This window comes from Erinaceus europaeus, chromosome 12 (assembly GCF_950295315.1).
Source record: "Erinaceus europaeus chromosome 12, mEriEur2.1, whole genome shotgun sequence".
In the NCBI taxonomy this organism is placed as follows: Eukaryota; Metazoa; Chordata; class Mammalia; order Eulipotyphla; family Erinaceidae; genus Erinaceus; species Erinaceus europaeus.
In genome coordinates, this window is record NC_080173.1 from 5,908,939 (window position 1) to 5,929,021 (window position 20,083).

At 40.2% G+C, this 20,083-nt stretch overlaps 1 protein-coding gene and 1 pseudogene across 5 annotated transcripts in view; both read right to left on the reverse strand.

Annotated features, from left to right (window-relative positions):
• Positions 1-5,604: 5,604 nt before the first annotated feature.
• LOC103115241 (cyclin-C-like) lies at positions 5,605-10,947 on the reverse strand (annotated as a pseudogene).
• Positions 10,948-16,677: 5,730 nt separating this feature from the next.
• ABCA8 (ATP binding cassette subfamily A member 8) overlaps positions 16,678-20,083 on the reverse strand; it is a 77,414-nt gene continuing 74,008 nt past the window's right edge. For 4 of the 5 annotated variants that reach the window (XM_007524393.3, XM_060202637.1, XM_060202636.1 and 1 more), the window contains 3 exons: positions 19,945-20,024; positions 17,468-17,523; positions 16,678-17,359 (listed from right to left, as the gene is read on the reverse strand). In XM_007524393.3, coding sequence (XP_007524455.3) covers positions 17,261-17,359; positions 17,468-17,523; positions 19,945-20,024 — 235 coding nt within the window. In that variant the 3' untranslated portion in view covers positions 16,678-17,260. The remainder of the gene's footprint in view (positions 17,360-17,467; positions 17,524-19,944; positions 20,025-20,083) is intronic. The other variant, XM_060202639.1, reaches the window with a different exon arrangement.

Here is a 20,083-nt window from a genome sequence, read left to right on the forward strand (position 1 = left end):
AAGAACCCAACTTGGGGATGAGAATGTTTTTATGGACGCATATCACAGGGAGATGAGAAATTGTCAATGTGCCAACAACTGTTCTGTAAACCATGAAGCCTATAAAATGATTTTAAAAAATACTTGGTATAAATGGGGAACGATGTAGGAACACATACCCATACTGTAGCCGAGATGAAGTCATTCACCCTTCACTGCATCTAACATCATTTCTTTGCCTGGAAAACAAAGCCCAAGACCAACTTTTGCTTATCATATAACATTAGGTCTTTCACTCGGAGTAACATTAGTTTTAAACGGATACATCAGAAGTCATTGTGTTGTCTTTATGTAAATTTTTTAATGCACTAATTCATTCTACGCCCATACCACCCTGAACATGCCCAATCTCATCAGTTGAACATAATTTGACTTACTAAATCAAAATAAAGCAAATTAAAAGCACCTGATAGGGGCCGGGTGGTGGCGTACCTGGTTGAGCACATCTGTTACAATGCTCAAGGACCTGGGTTCGAGCCCTCAGTCCCCACCTGCAGAGGGAAAGCTTCACAAGTAGTGAAGCAGTGTTGCAAGGGTCTCTGTGACTCTCTCCCTCTTTATCTCCCCCTAAATAAAGATAATTTAAAATATATCCTTTTAATTTTATTTATTATTGGATAGAGACAGAGAAATTGGGAGGAGAGAAAGAGAGAGAGAGACCTGAAACTATTCCACCACTTGTGATATTTTCCCCCTGCAGGTGGGGACCAGAGGCTTGAACCCAGGTCTTCGTACAGAAAAGCACCTGACAGTGAAAACCCTTACCGGAGGCAGTTGGCAAACAGATCTGAGTTAAGAGACCAACAAAGGCACTTCTGTGAGAAATGCTTCCTGTGTCCTTGGAGTGATCATGATGAACCTAATCTTTTTTGAATTCTTATCAGGAACTAACTGCTACCTGCTAGAATTGGGCTTTCTAGGTCATTATCTTAGTTAGTCACTGTGATTTGGTGTTAATTTGATAGGTACTCTAACCAGCCAAATTCCACACATGAGGATATCAGAGATGGTCTGCCTGGGAACTTGATCTAACATGCCCATGGATGAAATGGGCAAGTCATTTGATCTCATTTTTTTCTTTCTTTCTCCCCCTTCCTTTCCTTCTTTCTTCCTTCTCCCTTTCTTTCTTTCTCTATTGGGGGATTAATGGTTTATAGTTGACAGTAAAATACAGTAGTTTGCACATGTGTAACATTTCCCAGTTTTCCATATAACAGTTCAACCCCCACCAGGTCCTCCTCTGCCATCATGTTTCTGGACCTGAACCCTCCCCCACCCCCTTACTTTGGTGCAGTACACCAACTCCGGTCCAGGTTCTGCTTTGTGTTTTCCCTTCTGATCTTGTTTTTCAACTTCTGTCTGAGTGATGAGCTCTCCTTTTTAACCATGTTTGGGTTCGGTTTAACAAAACAAAACAAAGCATGTTTACCCTGCTGTCAAATGTATTCAGTGCTATCCTCCTTAAGAACATACTTGACGAAGGATTGTATTTGGCATCTTACAAACAAGCAACCAGACATGTATTTAGCACTCAAGACAGCTAGAGAAGAGGAGTTATTGCCTTAAGCCAGCTATCCTCTAGAAGAACGTCATGAGAAAGACCTCGTGGATAACGGCATCACACCGTGCCATCTTGCTCAATAGCACATGGAAGAACACACAGTCCCACGCCCATCCGTGCTGTGTCTGCCTGAACGGGAGGAAAACGAAGTCCAACCGAAGCTGAAGACTATGAAAGCAACGCCACTGGCTGTAAAAACAAGGCTTCAAGGAAGGTAAGGGTTTGCTGTGGTGGTTGTATCTGAGGGAGACCCTGTTCGGGGCTGGGCTAAGCTTTGGTCTCCTGTTGAGAAGTTTGTCTGTGTGTCTAGAGAGGACACTAGAGCCAACGTTATGGCTCTTGCCCATCGTGACCCTGAGTGTGAGGCCTTGGAGATGGTACCTCTTCCTGCCTGGAGACAGAGGTGTGCCAATATCCCTATGGAGCCCCAGTGTGGCCATCCAGTGACTGCATTTCTCAGTTCACCAGACTTTTTGGCATTCTGGCCTCAGCCAAGCCAGGGTGAAATGACTTTTTTTTGTTCCACACGTTTGTTCATTTGCTTTCATTATTTATCTCACAGAGGAGTGACATTATCCCCAAATTATCTTTCATTTCCGTATTTTCTTTAGCACCATCATCTCGAGTTCCATCAGTGTTGTCTCAAGAGGCACGAATCTACTGCTCCTGGAGGCTGTTTTTTTCCCCTTTTGTTGCCTTTGTTGTTTATCGTTGCCGTTGTTGTTATTATTGTTGTTGTTATTGCTGTCATTGCTGTTGGATAGGACAGAGCGAAAGCAAGAGAGGAGGGGAAGACAGAGAGGGGGAGAGAAAGACAGACATCTGCAGACCTGCCCCACCACCTGTGAAGCGACCCTCATGCAGGCTTATGTAACCGTAGAATTTGGCTACTGGACTCTACACTGCAAAGGAGATAAACAGAAGATGAGAGGACGTACATTTTGGCCAGTGACTTCTAAAATCTAAAAATGAATCAACAGCTGCAGGAAATCAACTAATCCCAAGTATCAAGCCCACCCAGAGTACTGAGGCTCGCAGAGTGTCAAGTTCCTAACTTCCAGCTGTGGCCCGCAGATCCCAGTGAACTGAACTTGTGTACAAAGAAAGTGGATTCCTTTGTCCACTTTTCTGGTTTTTTTTTTTTTTTTTCTTCAAAAATTCATGTGCTGGGAAGTTTTTGTTGTTTTTTTTCCCCTTATTTTTGTTGGAAGTTCCCTGAGCTAGTGCTCATCTGATAAGTAAGGCATTTCATTTGACATTCTTGGTTCAAAGCTTTTGGGATGCAAATAGGTATTGAACAACACTAAATGTTCTATGAAGCAAGAAGGAAGTCAACAGTCCCAGGCTTTTTTCCTCTCCTTTCTCCTTGACTTCAAAATAAATTTGGTAATACCACTCTATGATTTACAGCAGCTGACTGAGTTATGTGAGTGAGTGAAGTAAAAAACAGAGTAATATCAGGAAAAAGAGAATTAGTATTTGCCATACACCAGGGAGTTAAGGAAGTGAAAGAAGCAGCAAAGGAGGTCTCGTTTAACAGGATTTTCTCTTCCTTTTATACTGATTTTACATTGATTTGCAATATTTAAAACTTTTAGAAGTATAGCTTCACAGACACACATGTGTGCATATAACCCACTACAATCCCCACCAAAGTATTAATCCCATAATATCAGAGGCCCTCTCCCTCCCTTTGCCCTAGATCCCCTACCTATCTTTTGCTTCTGTGAGATAAAAATCAGTTTAGTTTTTTTTAAAAAAATCAGTTTGCTTGTTATTATTATTATTATTTGTGAACTTGTTTTAGTTTTCATATTCTACCTTTGAGTGAAACCATCCAGTAGTTGTCTCTCATCTGTTTCTCTTAACATTCTTGGATGCACAGAGGGTTGAAGGAAGCCTATATGCAAATACTCAATGAGAGAGGGAGTACTTGTCCCTTTGAGCTGACAAAAATCATGGCTTCTCCTTTACATAATAGGACCCTGTTTGTTTTCAAAAAACTCTTTCTACAGCTGCACATAGCTCCAGATGTTCTCACTGTGAGGTTTTGGCATGGAGAGTCCTTTGAGACTCCAAATTACATTGGTTCCAGAAGGCCACCTACTCTCTCCTTCTCTCTATTATTTACACACAATAATCAATTATTCTTGGATTGTTGCAGCTTGCAAGGATGTGTAATCCCTTATGGGTGGAAAAATAAACATGAACATTCTAGAAAAAGGATACTAAGGACAAGGCAAAGAACAGGAACATCCAAAAGCAGAAGAGGCAATTGGGAAAGAATCTGGAAAAGAAGGAATGTCCATACTTTGTGAAGATAATTGGCTGAAGAGTAAAAAGTAACTGCAATAAAATGAACAGCTAGCTCTCCAGCCCTAACTATTCCTGTATTTGTTTCTGTTATGTAAAACATTAAGTCTGACTGGCTTAATTTTCCTACCAAAACAACATATTTTTTTCTTCTTACAGACGCGAGTAAGACCATGTGAGATCCCAGTCTCAGCTTGTGTGTGTCTTTGCCATTAGATCCAACCACAGGAGACTGAGGATCTTCAACTTTCTTTTTTCTCTTTTAGACAGAAACAGAGAGGGAGAGGGGGAGGGAGAGGGGGAGACAGGGACGGAGAAAGACCACAAGCTCAAAGTTTTCTTCACTGAGGTGGGAACTGGATTTGAAAAAGCCGCGCACTATCTAAATGAGCTATTTCACCAGGCCTCAACTGTTTTTGATGACAGAAACAGCCGTTTCTTGGGTCCAGCCTAATGTTCCTGTTATAGAGAGATTTACTGGGGAGTGGGGTGGATGGTCACATATGTCACAAACAGATCTTAATCATTTTGATGATTACATTGTTAGCTTCTTTCTAGGAAGTAGCATGACGAACGTTCATCGTCAGCATGATCTATGGGTCAAGTCTGATCTGCTTTTGTAAGGTCTGTGTGCTAAGAGTGGTTGTTGTCCTTTAAAAGGGTTGTCGGAAAAAGAAAGAATACACAACCAAGGCCATTTGTAGTCTATAAAGCCTTTATGATCTGACAATGCAGAAAATGTTTCTGGTCACTAGGAGTTCTGTGAGTACCCAGAATCCAAGATACTTGAATCTATTTTACCTTCTTTTAGTATTAAAAAAAACTTTAAAAATTATCTTATTTATTGGATAGAGAAAGCCAGAAATCAAGAGGGAAGGGGGAAATTGAGAGGGAGAGAGACAGAGAGAGAGATACCTACAGCACTGTTTTACCACTCACAAAGCTTTTCCTCTGCAGGTGGGGACCAGGGACTTGAGTCTAGGACCTTGAGCACTGTAACAGTGTGCTCAATCAGGTGCACCACCACTTGGCCCTCTTCTTTTAAATAAAGTAAAAAATATTTATTTATCTCACAATAGAGAGGAGAGAGAGAAGGAGGAGGAGGAGGAGGAGGAGGAGGAGGAGGAGGAGGAGGAGAAAACCTCTCTGGTTCAGGTGTCATTGGACTGAAACCAGAAACCTCAGGCATGTGAATTCTGTGCTCTACCAGCAGAGCTATTAGCCAGTCACCATCCTATCTTATGTCATCTTGAGATGTGTTTTCTATTCTTGTAGTGACAATCATAACCTATTGTGTATTAAGAACGAAGTATCAAGCGTCTTTTTTTAAAATTTATTTATTAACACCAGGGTTATCTCTTTCTTTCTTTTTCTTTCTTTCTCTCTTTCTTTTTCATTCCTTCCTTTCTAATTTTTTATTAGATGAGAGAGAAGAGATAGAACAGAGACAAGTCATTAGAAATTAAACTTAACCAGGTGAACCACTGCCTGGCCCCCTCAAGCATCTCTCTAAAAATGCATGTCAATCCATTTAATCTGACAAGGCACCATAAGTAGGTATTGCCATTTGCATCTTCATTAAGATAGTTGAGGGGTTCTGGAGTAGAGATTCGAACCCAAGAACCCGTGTGCTCTTAACTTGATGCCAGAAAGCCTTGAAATAGCCTCCGGAAGCAAGCAAGATCATGAAGTCAGTGCTTGAAAAAGGTCTTGATTTCTCTTCTCAGTCTCAAAAATTCTCCTAAGTAATCTCTCTCTATGTATCTGGGTGATGCTTGAGATTGCTTTGGAATTGTGATCTACACCGATAGTTGGCGATTTCCCACCTGTGAGCCACACGTGGTTGGCTCATCTTCTGCTTTTCTAAACAGCCTTTTGCTGGGACACAGCCCCATCTATTTGTTTACATAGTTGTTGGTATTTCCCAGGTGTTTACAATTAATCACTGAATTAACATTTTTTGTTGGGTGAAGTATTGAGCCAATGTTTCTGATATCTTTTAACTTTATTTTATTTGTTGGAAAGAGACAGAAATCGAGAAAGGGGAACTAGGGAGAGAGACTCCTGCAGCACTGCTTCATCACTTGGGAAGCTTCCACTCTGCACATGGGGACCCTGGGCTCGATCCTGTGTCCTTGTGCCTAGTATAGCAAGGACACTTAGCCAGGCCGTGTTTCTGCTTTCTTACGCCTCAGTCAAATCAAGTTTATCTTCATGGTTAAAGCATTGATTACGTGGATAAAATCCCATGCTTCTTGTAACAGCTCTACAGTTACAGACTCTCATAGGGGAAGGAAACTTAGAGGTTACTCCGTTTATTATTGTGTTCTCACAGTTCATCATTTTAAAATCTCAAGTTGATGCATAAAACAACCTATTCTCAGATACCTCATCATGAACTGAAACTTCAGCTTGTAAGTATTTACTCTTGTGAGCCAAATGTTCTTTGGCTTATGGCCTGTGCAAAATTCTGCACTCCGACTTTGATTTCTTTTTCTTTTTCTTTTCTTATTTTTTAATATTTATTTTCCCATTTGTTGCCCTTGTTTTTATTGTTGTAGTTATTTATTGTTGTTTTGATGTCGTAGTTAGATAGGACAGAGAGAAATGAAGAGAGGAGGGGAAGAGAAAGATAGACACCTGCAGACCTGCTTCACTGCCTGTGAAGTGACTCTCCTGCAGGTGGGGAGCCAGGGGCTCGAACCGGGATCCTTATGCCAGTCCTTGCACTTTGCGCCACATGCGCTTAACCCGCTGTGCTACACCCGACTCCCTCTAACTTTGATTTCTAACCATGGCTAAAGCTTTGCTCAAATAAAAGTTTTGGGTTTTTTTTTTTTTTTTAGCTGAAGAACTTACTTTTATTCTTGTAGTTTTAATTCTAGTAAGTCAATAATCCAATAATCCATTTCCACAATTGATTTATATTAAAAAAATTAAATCCTTAAATTGTACATAATTATCCTATGGCTCTAGTTTTTACTACTCTCCTTCAAGTCTGAAGAAAATGATTATGAAGTTTCACAGACAGTACAACCCCACTGACAGACATTCAGGCTCAGGTCCTACACTAGAGAACTAATAGCCAGGGTTAAGCTGACTTGACCTCTGATGTGGTCCTTGCTCAGGGTCCTATAGTGAATTTGAAAATCCACAAGAAGACATCAAAACTAGAGTGTGTACGTCGTATAAAAACGTTTCACAGTAGAATAAAAGGTAGCATTAAAATGTTACCCAATTTCAGTCATATTATGTTGTCTTACAAATTAGCTCTCAAAATGCCTTATTAACTGGGACTTAATTGCAAATAGTTTTATCTTGGTTTTTAAAAAAATGTTTGGCAGCAGGTTAAGCGCAGGTGGCGCAAAGCACAAAGGACCAGCATAAGGATCCCGGTTCAAACCCCGGCTCCCTACCTGCAGGGGAGTCGCTTCACAGGCGGTGAAGCAGGTCTGCAGGTGTCTATCTTTCTCTCCTCCTCTCTGTCTTCCCCTCCTCTCTCCATTTCTCTCTGTCCTATCGAACAACGACAACAACAATAATAACTACAACAATAAAACAATAAGGGCAACAAAAGGGAATAAATAAATAAAATAAATATTAAAAAAAAAATGTTTGGGAGTCTGGCGGTAGTACAGCAGGTTAAGTGAAGGTGGTGCAAAGCGCAAGGACCAGCGTAAGGATCCCGGTTCAAGCCCCAGGCTCCCCACCTGCAGGGGAGTCGCTTCACAAACAGTGAAGCAGGTCTGCAGGTGTCTGTCTTTCTCTCCTCCTCTCTGTCTTCCCCTCCTCTCTCCATTTCTCTCTGTCCTATCCAATAACAACAACATCAATAATAACTACAACAATAAAACAACAAGGGCAACAAAAGGGAATAAAGAAAGAAAAAAGAAAAAAGATCCAAAAAAAAATGTTTGCCCAGCATTTCAAAATGGTTATGCAATCAACATACCTCTCTAAAATGTCAAGGTATGCTGTGCATACTGCACGTTTCTGCTAGGCTGGGCTAGTATTTTCCACGGTATAATATCAAAATTATTAATACAATACAATTTAAAATCAGTAGGTCACTAATTTCCCTGAAGTAACATCATTAACAAAACATTCCAGGATCATGTTAAGAGTTGATTCAGTTAATACAATTTTTAAGTTTAACTTGAGGGAAGGAAACAAAAACTTTGACTTATTTGACTTTTTAATGTCTTTGATTTCTGTTTCTTCAATGACCATCTCCATTTTCCAAATAATACTAATCTAAGTTATTACTTTTGAAATGTCTATATCTGTCTGTCTGTAGGCCCCCTTAGAACTTTTCTAAACTTTCATAATCAAGAGATCTTAATCAGTTATGTTCTAGAATAAAATTAGGTAAGGAAAAACTTATTTTGCAAAAGTAAAATCACTTCCCCATATGATTGACAGGAACAAGCTACTCATGTTCATTTGTTTGTGTTCCACTGAAGACATTACTGAAATCTGTCCACTGGTTTACTTCCAAGAGGTCCTCTAGGATTCTTCGGAATGTTTTAGGACTGGCTGTAGCTAGACTTCTGACTTCCATTTGCACCCTGCTCTCTTTCACTGTTCAAGTGGGGAAGAAAACGATTTCATACCAATTAAAAGACTTATTTTCAACATTCTTATGCCAACTAGTTTTTAAAGTCATTCTGTGGTACAACTTTATAAAACATTCCAAACTGAGATGTACTTATTATTTTTTTTCCAAAACATGACTTAAATGTAGGAAAATAAAAAACCCAGAAGACTAACATTTGATTTTATGTTCTTATTCTTATTTAACAGCACCCTTTCACACAACAAGCATCCTTAAAGTCAGTGAGCATAGAAACTCAACACATTTAAATAAGGGTATGGGACTTCATTGTCATTACAGGTATCACTCAACATAGAGATTTTAGAGATTCTGAACAAATGTCTTATAAAAGTAAATCTTACACATAAAATCATATTCCTACTAATTATGAAAATCAAAAAGCATTCTTCCAAAAAAAATACTGTCCAATGCATAATAAAATCATATGTAAATACAGCAAACCTCTGTAAGTCATAAAGAAACATGGCAACTTTCTGGAAAATGCTGAATATTTAAAATAAAAATAACTAAAACTGAAAGTACCAGTAACGGTGGCAATAGGATGATTGCCTTATCTTATCCATCATCATCTTGCAGCTTCAGGCCCTGCCACTAGAGGAGAATCACTCTGGGAATTTCTGTTTGGAGGAGGTTTGGGCTTTGGCATCTTACTAGGAATAGTTGCCATCTCTCATCAAAATTATTCCACTGCTCATATAACTTTAAAATAACCCTGATAATTTCCTAAATCTTTTGCATATCCACAGAAAGCTCAGCAAACCACTGCCTGGCATCTTTCTATTGTACAACACAGGCTACATGCAGGCAAGCGAAAGCTGTCATGAAAGGAGGGAACAGGAGGCAGAGATCAGTTCTATCTGTATCGTTCACTATCTTCATGCAAGCAAAGGGGAAGCAACATGTCTTCTTGGTCCATGTCCTGCACTTACAAGAGCAAAGGTCTATAAGGATGATACACTATCAAGCAACAATCCCTTAGTTCCAAAAGATAGAATGCACATTCTAGCATATGGTTCATCCTACAAGGAAACTCCTTTGGAAAAGCATATGAAAATCTAGTTTTTAATACAGAAGTAGCAGCAGAAATCAATCTTATATTTGAGACTACTCCAAATTCCTTTACTTTGGATGCTAAAAACACACAAGTAGGAGCCATTATTAGTCCAGGATCTATACTTTTCAGAGCATACCTGGCATAGAATCTCTTGAAATAGACCGTAGCAGTGGCAATAACTTGCTGTCTTAATTTAAGATGTTCACCTAATGTTTGGATAACATTTGTAAAAAAAACAAAACAAAACAAAAAAAAAACTGCAACTTCCAGTACTCTTCCTTTAAGAGGAACTTAAAATCTTTTTGGCGTTCCTTCAGCAGATCTTGTTTATCCAAAATCCACTGCAAATAGTGGGAGCTCTGCCAGAAATTCCCGGCCAAAGCCCAGTGCGCGCCCTGAGGAGAAAGCTCAGGCGGAGGGGAGCGCCACGAGTCCAACACTCAATGCCGCAGCGGCGCCCCGCCAAAATAAAACTTATTAATCGGGTCTGTGCTGTTGAGTGCATGCCCTTCCTCTCCTGTTCCATTTTACTATTTCTCTTGTACTTTCCTTAATCTGCTTCCTAGTTTAGTTAACTGTTCTGCAAATAACCACACTAATTCACAAGTACTTGAAATGAGAAGTCTTTGTTTGCCTTTACTGCTTCTCCTGTAAATACTGACAAAACGCAAACAAAGAAAAACAACCTAATAGGAGAGTCCCAAACAGAACTGGACTGGCCCAGATGTATGCTCTGGTTCACACGCTGCTTTTTAAGCCCTAAAGGTCAGCCTTCCTTAGCCTTTCATTTTACCAATTGGAATCCTCTATAATGAACTTTTATTTTATTTTATTTTATTTTATTTTATTTTGCCTTCAGGGTTATCACTGGGGCTCAGTGCATGCACTATGAATCCACTGCTCCTGGAGGCTATTTTTTCCTTTTTGTTGCTCTTGTTGTTTATTGTTGCTGTTATTATTATTGTTGTTAGTGGTGTTGTTATTGCTGTCAGATAGGATAGAGAGGAATGGAGAGATAAGGGGAAGACAGAGAGGAGGAGAGAAAGATAGACACCTGCAGACCTGCTTCACCTGCCAGTGGGGTGCTGGGGGCTTGAACCGGGATGCGGGTCCTTGCGATTCGCACCATGTGCGTTTAAACCGCTTCACTCCCTCCCACCCCCCACCCCCCCGCATAATGAACATTTCTTTAGCATGCACCTAATATTTAACATTTTTTATCTGAAGAGGACTTTTCTCTTTTTATTAGGAACCGTCAGTCACAGTGCGTGACAGGGCACAGTGTTACAATCATAGAGATACGCTATTTATCTTACTTGGGTCTCTATCTAATTCCCCTGTGTGTATGTGAATGTTCTGTAACATGATCCCTAGTTATGCATCTATGTCCCTCCTCCTAATGAGATTCCCTAATTTGTTTCAGCCATTAATACAGGGGTGGGAGAGCACTTTCTCAGTCTGATTTTAAGACAGGGTGACTTGTGTCTTCCTATCAAGGGATTGAACCTGGGGCCTCACACATGTCTGACCTGTGCTTTACATGCTGAGTCGCCCTCCCTGATCACTATTGTTGATGTTTGCATTTTAATAAACTGCACAAGTTCTACTCTTTCGGGGGAAAATTAAAACTGAATTTGTATTCTGAACTGAATACTAGATAGACATTGTGACACGTGTATTTTGCAGATTACAGTTCTTTAGCTTTTACTGAATCTAGGCTGCCTTCCCTTCACATGAATAAAAGCTCACTAGAGGCTTAAGTATTGGGTTGTTGGAAAAGTCTTGACATTTTTTGCCTTTGCAAAACTGCAGCCCGGGTGGGAGTAGATAGCATAATGGTTATGCAAAGAAACCCTCAAGCCTGAAGTTCCAAAGTCCCAGGTTCAATCATCCGCACCACCCTAAACCAGAGCTGAGCAGTGCTCTGGTTAAAAAATAATAATAAAAAGGAAAATGCAAAAATGCAGCATTTTTCCAATAACTTAATAGAAACGTTTATATGCAAAGTGCAAGTGGGTTCAAAGATGAAAGAACTACAGAAATTAGCTCTTATGATCTTCTGAACACACATACTTCAGCCTTTGAGGAAAAACAAAAAGTAGGGCAAAGAAGCAGACTCAAGAAGAATTTGTTAATCACAGATGTTAATCACTGGGTGCTGAGAAGTTGTTGCTCAGTGTGTGGGGGGGGAGATAGCTTAATGGTTATGCAAACACTTTCAAGCCTGAGGCTCCAAAGGCCCAGATTCAATCCCCACCCCCTTACCCCCACCATAACCCAGAGCTGAGCAATGCTGGGGGGGGGGGGGATGTGTTGCTTAGTTATGGAGTGTGTTTCTTGCTCTTTGTTTTAGAAATATTCCATACACTTTGTTGGGTATAAACATGTTTGTCATAAGCCCATTGAGGATGAGGTAAAATGGAAAGTGATCATAGAACACAGAGGTTTTTTAAAAAAATTTTAATATGTTTGTTTATAAAATGGAAATACTGACAAGACTATAGGATAAGAGGGGTACAATTCCACACAATTCCCTCCCCCAGAACTCTGTATCCCATCCCTTCCCCTGATAGCTTTCCTGTTCTTTATCCCTCTGGGAGTATGGACCCAGGGTCATTGTGGGATGCAGAAGGTAGAAGGTCTGGTTTCTGTAATTGCTTCCCCGCTGAACATGGGCATTAGCAGGTGGATCCATACTCCCAGCCTGTCTCTCTTTCCCTAGGATTTGCAACATTGGAACTATGTTGTCAGAGAGAATCAAGTTTATCTTTGTATTTGCTAGGGCAGAGTTCAAACTTTACACTTAGGCAACATTTGTGAATCCTAGGGGTTGGGAAGGAATTTGAAATTAAGCAACATACCAGTGTTACTCTGTCCATGTAATTTCTGGCCATGGAGAAAACTTTAATGAACCTTAATTCACTCATCTTTAGGAAAGAAATAATACTGTCACTTAATGTGTAATGTTGGTAGTCATATAATATGTATTTTCCATGTCAGTTGGTAGAAGTAGGAATCATATTACTTATATCAAGAGAATCTAAATATTTTATTTATTTAATTTTATTTTTTAAAGATTTTATTTATTTATTAATGAGAAAGATAGGAGAGAGAGAAAGAACCAGACATCACTCTGGTACATGTGCTGCAGGGGATTGAACTCAGGACCTCATGCTTGAAAGTCTAGTGCCTTAGCCACTGCGCCACCTCCTGGACCACTATTTATTTTATTTTTGAGAGAGATGCAGAGAGACAGAGAGAGAGCGAGAGAGAGAGACAGAGAGAGAGAGAGAGAGAAACACTATAATATTGCTCAGCTCTGGCTTATGATGGTGCAGGGGATTGAACCTGGGACTTTGGAGCCTCAGGTATGAGAGTCTGTTTCCATAACCATTATGCTATTTCCCCTGCCCCTCAAGAGAATCTAAACAAACTATTCTAGGGATGTTGAATTTTCACCCTTTGTAAGACTTTTGTCTTCAAATTCAAATAGTTTACACTACTTGTTTAAGTTCTCATCATTTAAGGAGGTTGTTACAGATCATATTTTTCTTAGTATTCCCTCAAATTCTTAGAAATGAGAAAAATACTATTTTTTAAAATTTATTTAGATTTTTTAAAACGGAGACCCCAAATCTCCATCCACAATATTCTTGCCTTTAGGTTCATGATTAGTCAACAGTTTGCTCTGTTTTCTATCTTAATGCTTTTTCAGCTACCAGGTTCCAGATGCTACCATGATGCCAACCAGACTTCCCTGCGTAGACAACCCCACCACCAATGTGTCCTGGAGCCCCACCTCCCCAGAGCCCTGCCCCACTAGGGAAAGAGAGAGAGACAGGCTGGGAGTATGGATCAACCAGTCAACGCCCATGTTCATCGGGGAAGCAATTATAGAAGCCAGACCTTCTACCTTCTGCATCCCACAATGACCCTGGGTCCATGCTCCCAGAAGTTTAAAGAATAGGAAAGCTATCAGGGGAGGGGGAGGGATATGGAGTTCTGGTAGCGGGAATTGTGTGGAATTGTACCCCTCTTATCCTATGGTCTTGTCAGTGTTTCCATCTTATAAATAAAAACTCAAAAAAAAAAATAGTTTTCGATTGTAATAAAGGAGAAAGTTGGAAATCTCATATGCTTTATTATAAACCCTCTCAAACTCTATTTTATGAATGGAACTAGATGCTCTGAGATAAATAGTCAGCTAACACAACCTGTGCATGCACACATGAAGAACAACAGTGAGCCCAGATTCCCAACCTATGATGCTATTGTTAATGCCACAGCTAGCTGTTACTTAGGGTGAAAACTGAGGCAACAATATTAGAGTAAGTCTTTGCTTGACATGAAGACCCTCCTAGCCCAGAAGCTTCAGGAACATACAACTAATCACAGTTCAATAAAGCTGAAAACAAAAACATCACATTTCTCAGTAACCAGGAGTGATTTGCATGCTCATTTGAAATGGAGAGATAATGCTACCCTAGTCTACCTTAACTGGGGTACTTGTTCTTACTACTTTTCTTCACTCATCTAAGGGCTTCAACATTTGACTGGTTTTCCATGTTCCCTTTTAACTTCTCAGAAGCTCCTCCTAATTTCTATTACTGCCCCTGAATGGGAGCAGGTGGGCCCCCTCTTTCTCCAGCCCAGGTCCCCTTGGTACCTTTTCTTATGCCCTCACAGTTTTTCTCCTTGTTTGTGATCTTTGTCAACAACCTTCTGCCCTGCCAGAATTCCTTTTAAAAGTCAGACCTTTCAACTTTCTAAACAATAGAACCTATTTTCTTGGTGACTACCCATTTTTGAATAGCAGACATACAAGATATTCAAATAGAAGACCTGCAGAAGTCTGTGTTCAGAGAGAAATAGAAATCCCCTTGTATTTACTTTTAAGTATCTCTGCTATTCAAAATCCCTCTTTGGGGAAAACAAAGAGAATGGTCACATGGAGGGAACCATGGAGTTTACGGGTTCTGGCTAGATTGTTATTGCTTAGACAGCTGTAACTGAATGTCCAGCAGCTGTGGTTTGAGTTGTCCAACAAATCCATTAATATCTCATAATAAATGACCAGAAACCATGACTCTGGCCTTAGTTTATTTTTTTTAACATAGTAAAATGGCTTTGGATTTAGGATACAAGTCTGAAAAAAGTGACTCTTCTCAATCCTTTCTCCTCTATTGTTTAAAATTTCATTCATTTATTTTTTGGAGTGCCGAAATCCATAGCTACAAATCCACAGCTCCTGATGTCACACCTGGCTGAGCGCACTTGGTTGAGTGCACATGTTATAATGTGCAAGGACCCAGGTTCAAGCCCTCAGTCCCCACCCGCAGGGGGAAAGCTTCACAAGTGGTGATGCAGGCCTGCAGGTGTCTCTCTGCCCCCCCTTCTCTCAATTTCTGGCTGTCTCTATCCACTAAATAAATAAAGATAATAAACAAGCAAAAGGCATTACCTTTATTTTTAGTATTGCATGCTTCATAGCTTCCGTTTTCAATTGTGGTTCTACAGGTCTGTTTTATAACATTGACTAGCTATCACTCTTAATCTTCTTGCTGTTCACCTTAGTTTAAATTAACAAGAACAGTCATTTACATTCTTAATGATTTGAAGAAAATTGTACTGGTTGTAATGTTAGAGGTTTTAATTGGTCCCCCCCACCACCAAAAAATAAAATAAAAAAAGCAGGGAATGATAATCTAATGGGCCTCAGGTTTTGCATCATCTGGGGGCTTGTTAACCACAGGTTTCTGGTCTTCATCTGCGGAGCTACTGATTCAACAGTTCTAGGTGAGTCCCTAGAGTTGACACAGATGAAGAATGTCATCATTATTACATGTCTCGGTGGACGCCAAGTCAGACTTGCATTTCTTAGAATTCCATATCTCAGCATCTTGCTGTATAATGCAAAATGTAACTAGGGAGATAAAAGTAAGCCCCAGCAAGTAGAAATCTGAGTATCATCTTCTGAATCAATCATCTACTTCTTCAGGTGATAAATATGAAGGGGAGGGGGAATCCAAGGAGTGACTCTAATGAGTTTAATTGTTATATTTGGGAGGCTGTGTTGACAATTAGGTTAGTATTGAAAACATTAGCCTAGGTTGGAAAAAGAGCTCACATGGCTGGTGCGCTGCCTTGCTGTGTACTTGATCCAGGTGTGTGTGGGTCTAGTCCCTGCTGCACCAGGTTCCGGTGCTGTGTTACCTTGGCCTCATTCTGTCCTCCACCCCCGTCTGAAGAAGTCCACCCATGGTGGTGAAGCCTTGAGGATGATGACGACAACAACAAAGGAGCCTAGATAGCAGTAGCACCTATTCTGATGGTCTGAAAAAATCCCAAATCTTCCCCACCTGCAGGGGGAAAACTTCACGAGTGGTGAAGCAGGGCTGCAGGTGTCTCTGTCTCTTCACCTCTATCTCTCCCTTCCCTCTCGATTTCTGGCTGTCTCTGTCCAATAAATAAATAAATAAAGATAATTAAGGAAAAAAATTCCAAATCTTTCCTATTTCCCATGATCTATCATGTTTATATCAGAAATCACTTTCAATTAGATTTTAATGAATTTGCAAAAAGAAAACCATTTACTCAAGAAAAAGACATGATATAAAAAACACCAAAAAAAATTCCAGAAAACACATGGGGTTTATTAGATATTTTCCTCTGACTTGGTCCTTTGGCCTGCTGTTCTATTTGCCAACTTTCTAAGATCATGTGGTAAATGTGCATAAAACAGCAATTACAATATATGTAATCTCACCTCTGGAGTTTAAGATACACTAAAAGTGGAGTTCCATCGGCTTACAGAAATAAAACTCATACAACAAAGTAATTTTTTAAAATCTTATTTTATTTTATTATTTTTCATTATCTTTACCTATCAGATAGAGACAGCCAGAAATCAAGAGGGAAGGGGGTGATAGAGATGGAGAGAGAGAGACACTTGTAACCCTGCTTCACCACTCACAAAGCTTTCCCCTTGCAGGTGGGGACTGGGGACTTGAACCTGAAACTTTGTGAACTGTGTAACATGTGCACTCAGCCAAGTGCACCATCACCTGGCCCCTCATACAATAAATTTCAAAAGGCAACTTTTTGGGTTTTAAGATTATTATTGCGTAAGTGATAAGGTTCCAAGTGTAATATTACCCAATAAAGTGGTATCAGAAGTTGTGATTAGTGTAGGAAAGTACATTCAAATGCAACACATTAAAAAGTATGGGATGACCAATTAAATTCTTGCTAAAATTTGCAAAAGCAGTGAACTCACAAAAGCTTAAATATATGAACTTAATCTAGGTTAGAAAACAGTATTTCAAGTTTTTTTTAAATGTATTTTATAAGTGATTTTATTTCAAGGTTTCGATAAAAATTAAAATTTACTGTATAAAGAAACTTAAACAATATCATAAAAGAAAAAGATACTTGTTACGCATTATATGAAAATATGGACTAAGCATGGCCTGAAGGAGGCTCTGACTAGGGTGTGGGCTCAGATAAGTGCCTGTCTGCACACTGTCATCACTTCTGCTTTGTCCCGACTCCTCTTCCCTGGCACACAAAGAACCTTGTAATTGATTACAATATGACTGTTTAAAATGTGCCGCTGATGTTATAAAAATAAATGTCATAAACAACTGCAGGCTTAAATGGAAACAGGGTATTTGAGGCCTTAAAGTTCTTCCTGTGGGAGAAGCTTCCATTTGACTGAGGGCTGGAGTTCCTCATCAAAATTATCCCGCTCCTGCTCCTTACAGAGCTCGAGGAAAACCTGAAGGGGCAAGAAATAGAGACAGGGGCATCATCTTGTCTCTTGTAACTCCAAGTGTAGTCTACGTGTACATCCACAGTTGCTATCAGATCACTAACAAGGACCCACCTGTTCCAGTGTGGACTGTGAGAGGCTGTACTCCTCCAGGTTAAAGTTCTGTTTCACTGCACAGAGACAGATGAACATTAGAAATGTCCAGATTTGGGGTCTGGGTGGTGGTATACCTGGCTGGGCAAACCCATTGCAATGTGCAAGGATCTGGGTTCAAGCCTGCAGGGGCAGTGAAGCTTCATGAGTCGTGAAGCAGTTTCTCTCTCTCTCTCTCTTTCTCTCTCTCCCTCTCTATCTTCCTCTCTCTCACCTTCTCTCAATTCTTCTCTGTCCTATCAAATAAGTTAATTCATTTAATTTTAAAACAGAAATGTATAAATTTTTTGTACCAGATGGTTTTATAAATCAACATATGGTGCACATAACCTTAAAGCCTTGATTTAAATGGTTATGATAACACTCATACAAGGTTTAAATACAGCACTCAGTTAAAATATATTCAGCCATGCACCTTCTGGAGGAAAAGTATACAGCCTTTGAGGTCTCTGAAAGGTGTTAAGAAATATTCCCCACCTGCACATGAGTCAATGCTTTTATGTGTCTAGCTCAGGAAGCAGTAAGAGGAAGACACATTTTGGTTACATCAGAAAATTATAGAGAAACAGGTGAGCTCCAGGTGGTAAGCACCATGCTCACTGGATTGGAAACACTTCTCGCGACCACTTAAATTAAGAAGGACGGTTAAAATTCTGACAAGATCTCAGCAGGCCAAAAATACGTCACCAGAACCCCAGACCTGGTCTTGGTGCCGATCTGGAGGACAGTGAACAACCTCATGGCCCACGGAGCTGGAGTGCACAGCTTGAACGTTAGAAAGAAGGAGTATTCTTGTACAACAGATGTTAAGCGTCTTGTAGGACCAGGTCACATGAGTCTCTTCTTTAGGAGAGGAGACAAGAAAGCAGAGCTGACACTGAGCATTGATAATGAAGAATTACAAGAGGCTATTTCTGCCAGCACAGTTAGTCAGGAAAATACTGATCCGGTAGTGACAGATGTAGTGTGGTCGTCCCTTTTAAAGTGCAACATACCTAAGGTTGTCTTAATGACCAGACCAGGTTCCTTACTACTTAGCCTATGTCAATAAAATAATAGGCTAGTGCATATGAAATTTAATTTTTAGGATGGAGAATTCTTAAACAAATACAAATGGAAGTTTCACCACTAGGCATATTTCCCATGGTATTATAATACTGATTTGAAGGGATCTATGCAACCCCATGTTCATAGCGGCTTTATTCACAATAGTAAAAAATCTGGAAAGAACCAAATCGCCCTTCGACAGATGACTGGATAAAAAAAGTTATAGGGGGAGTCTGGTGCACGTGGCACAAAGCACAAGGACCAGCAGAAGGATCTCGGTTGGAGCCCCTGGGCTCCCTACCTGCAGGGGAGTCACTTCACAGGAGGTGAAGCAGGTCTGCAGGTGTCTATCTTTCTCTCCCCCTCTCTGTCTTCCCCTCCTCTCTCCATTTCTCCTTCCCCTCCTCTCTCCATTTCTCTCTGTCCTATCCAACAACAACAACAATAATATCAACAACAACAATAGACAACAAGGGCAACAAAAGGGAAAAAATGGCCTCCAGGAGCAGTGGATTCATAGTGCAGGCACCAAGCCCCAGCAATAGCCCTGGAAGCAAAAAAAAAAAATTATAGGACATATACTCAACAGAGTATTATACAGCAATAAAAAGGGATGTTAGTGTGTCCTTTGGGATAAAGTGGATGGGATTAGAGAAGACGATGCTCAGTGAACCAAGTAAGGAGGGAAGGACAACTACAGAATGGTTTCACTCATATGTGGAATATAAACAGTTGGGTATGAGAATGTGAAAAAAAAAAACCCAACAAAATGTCAACCTATTTTCAAGACAGTAGGAGAACTATAGTAGTTACAGGCATGGGAGTGAGGACATAGATCTTTCTTTGGTGAGGACAGTGGTGAAAATTAATTCATCAACAAAAAATAGATAAAATTTACTTTTAAATCTCTGTGCATCAACTTTCCAAAAGATGAAAATATTCTTAAATGTACATATAATTAATAGTTGACATGAAAAAATAAAACAAAGGTGAAGAAAACACTCCCGTTAGCCCATGCACCCTTCTTTCCACTACACTGATTTTGTGCTCCTAAAATTCAGTGTGAGATTTTATTTTATTGCCTTTGTTTATTTACTGGATAGAGATAGCCAGAAATTGAGAGGGAAGGGGGTGATAGAGAGGGAGAGTGTCATCTGCAAGACTGCTTACTGCTTGTGAAGCTTTCCCCTTGCAGGTGGACCAAGAGGCTTAAACCCGGTCCTTGTGCATGGTAACAGGTGCACTCAGCCAGGTGTGCCACCACCCAGCCCCTCAGTGTGAGATTTCTACTTTTAAATCTAACACATTCTTATCTGTGACATTTCATCTTTGTCGTGTGTGTGTGGGGGGGCTACATATGATTTGGAATCTTAACAGTTTATAGCCTTTACCTGTCTCTAATTTGAAAAAAGCTTGCGCCAAAGGCCGTACGTCATCTACTGGCAATTTGTAGACCAACAGAGAGGAGAACCTGGGAGGGGGGTCGGGGAGAGGAAGTCAATAGAGAGCGTTAGTTTCCTCGCATGGATC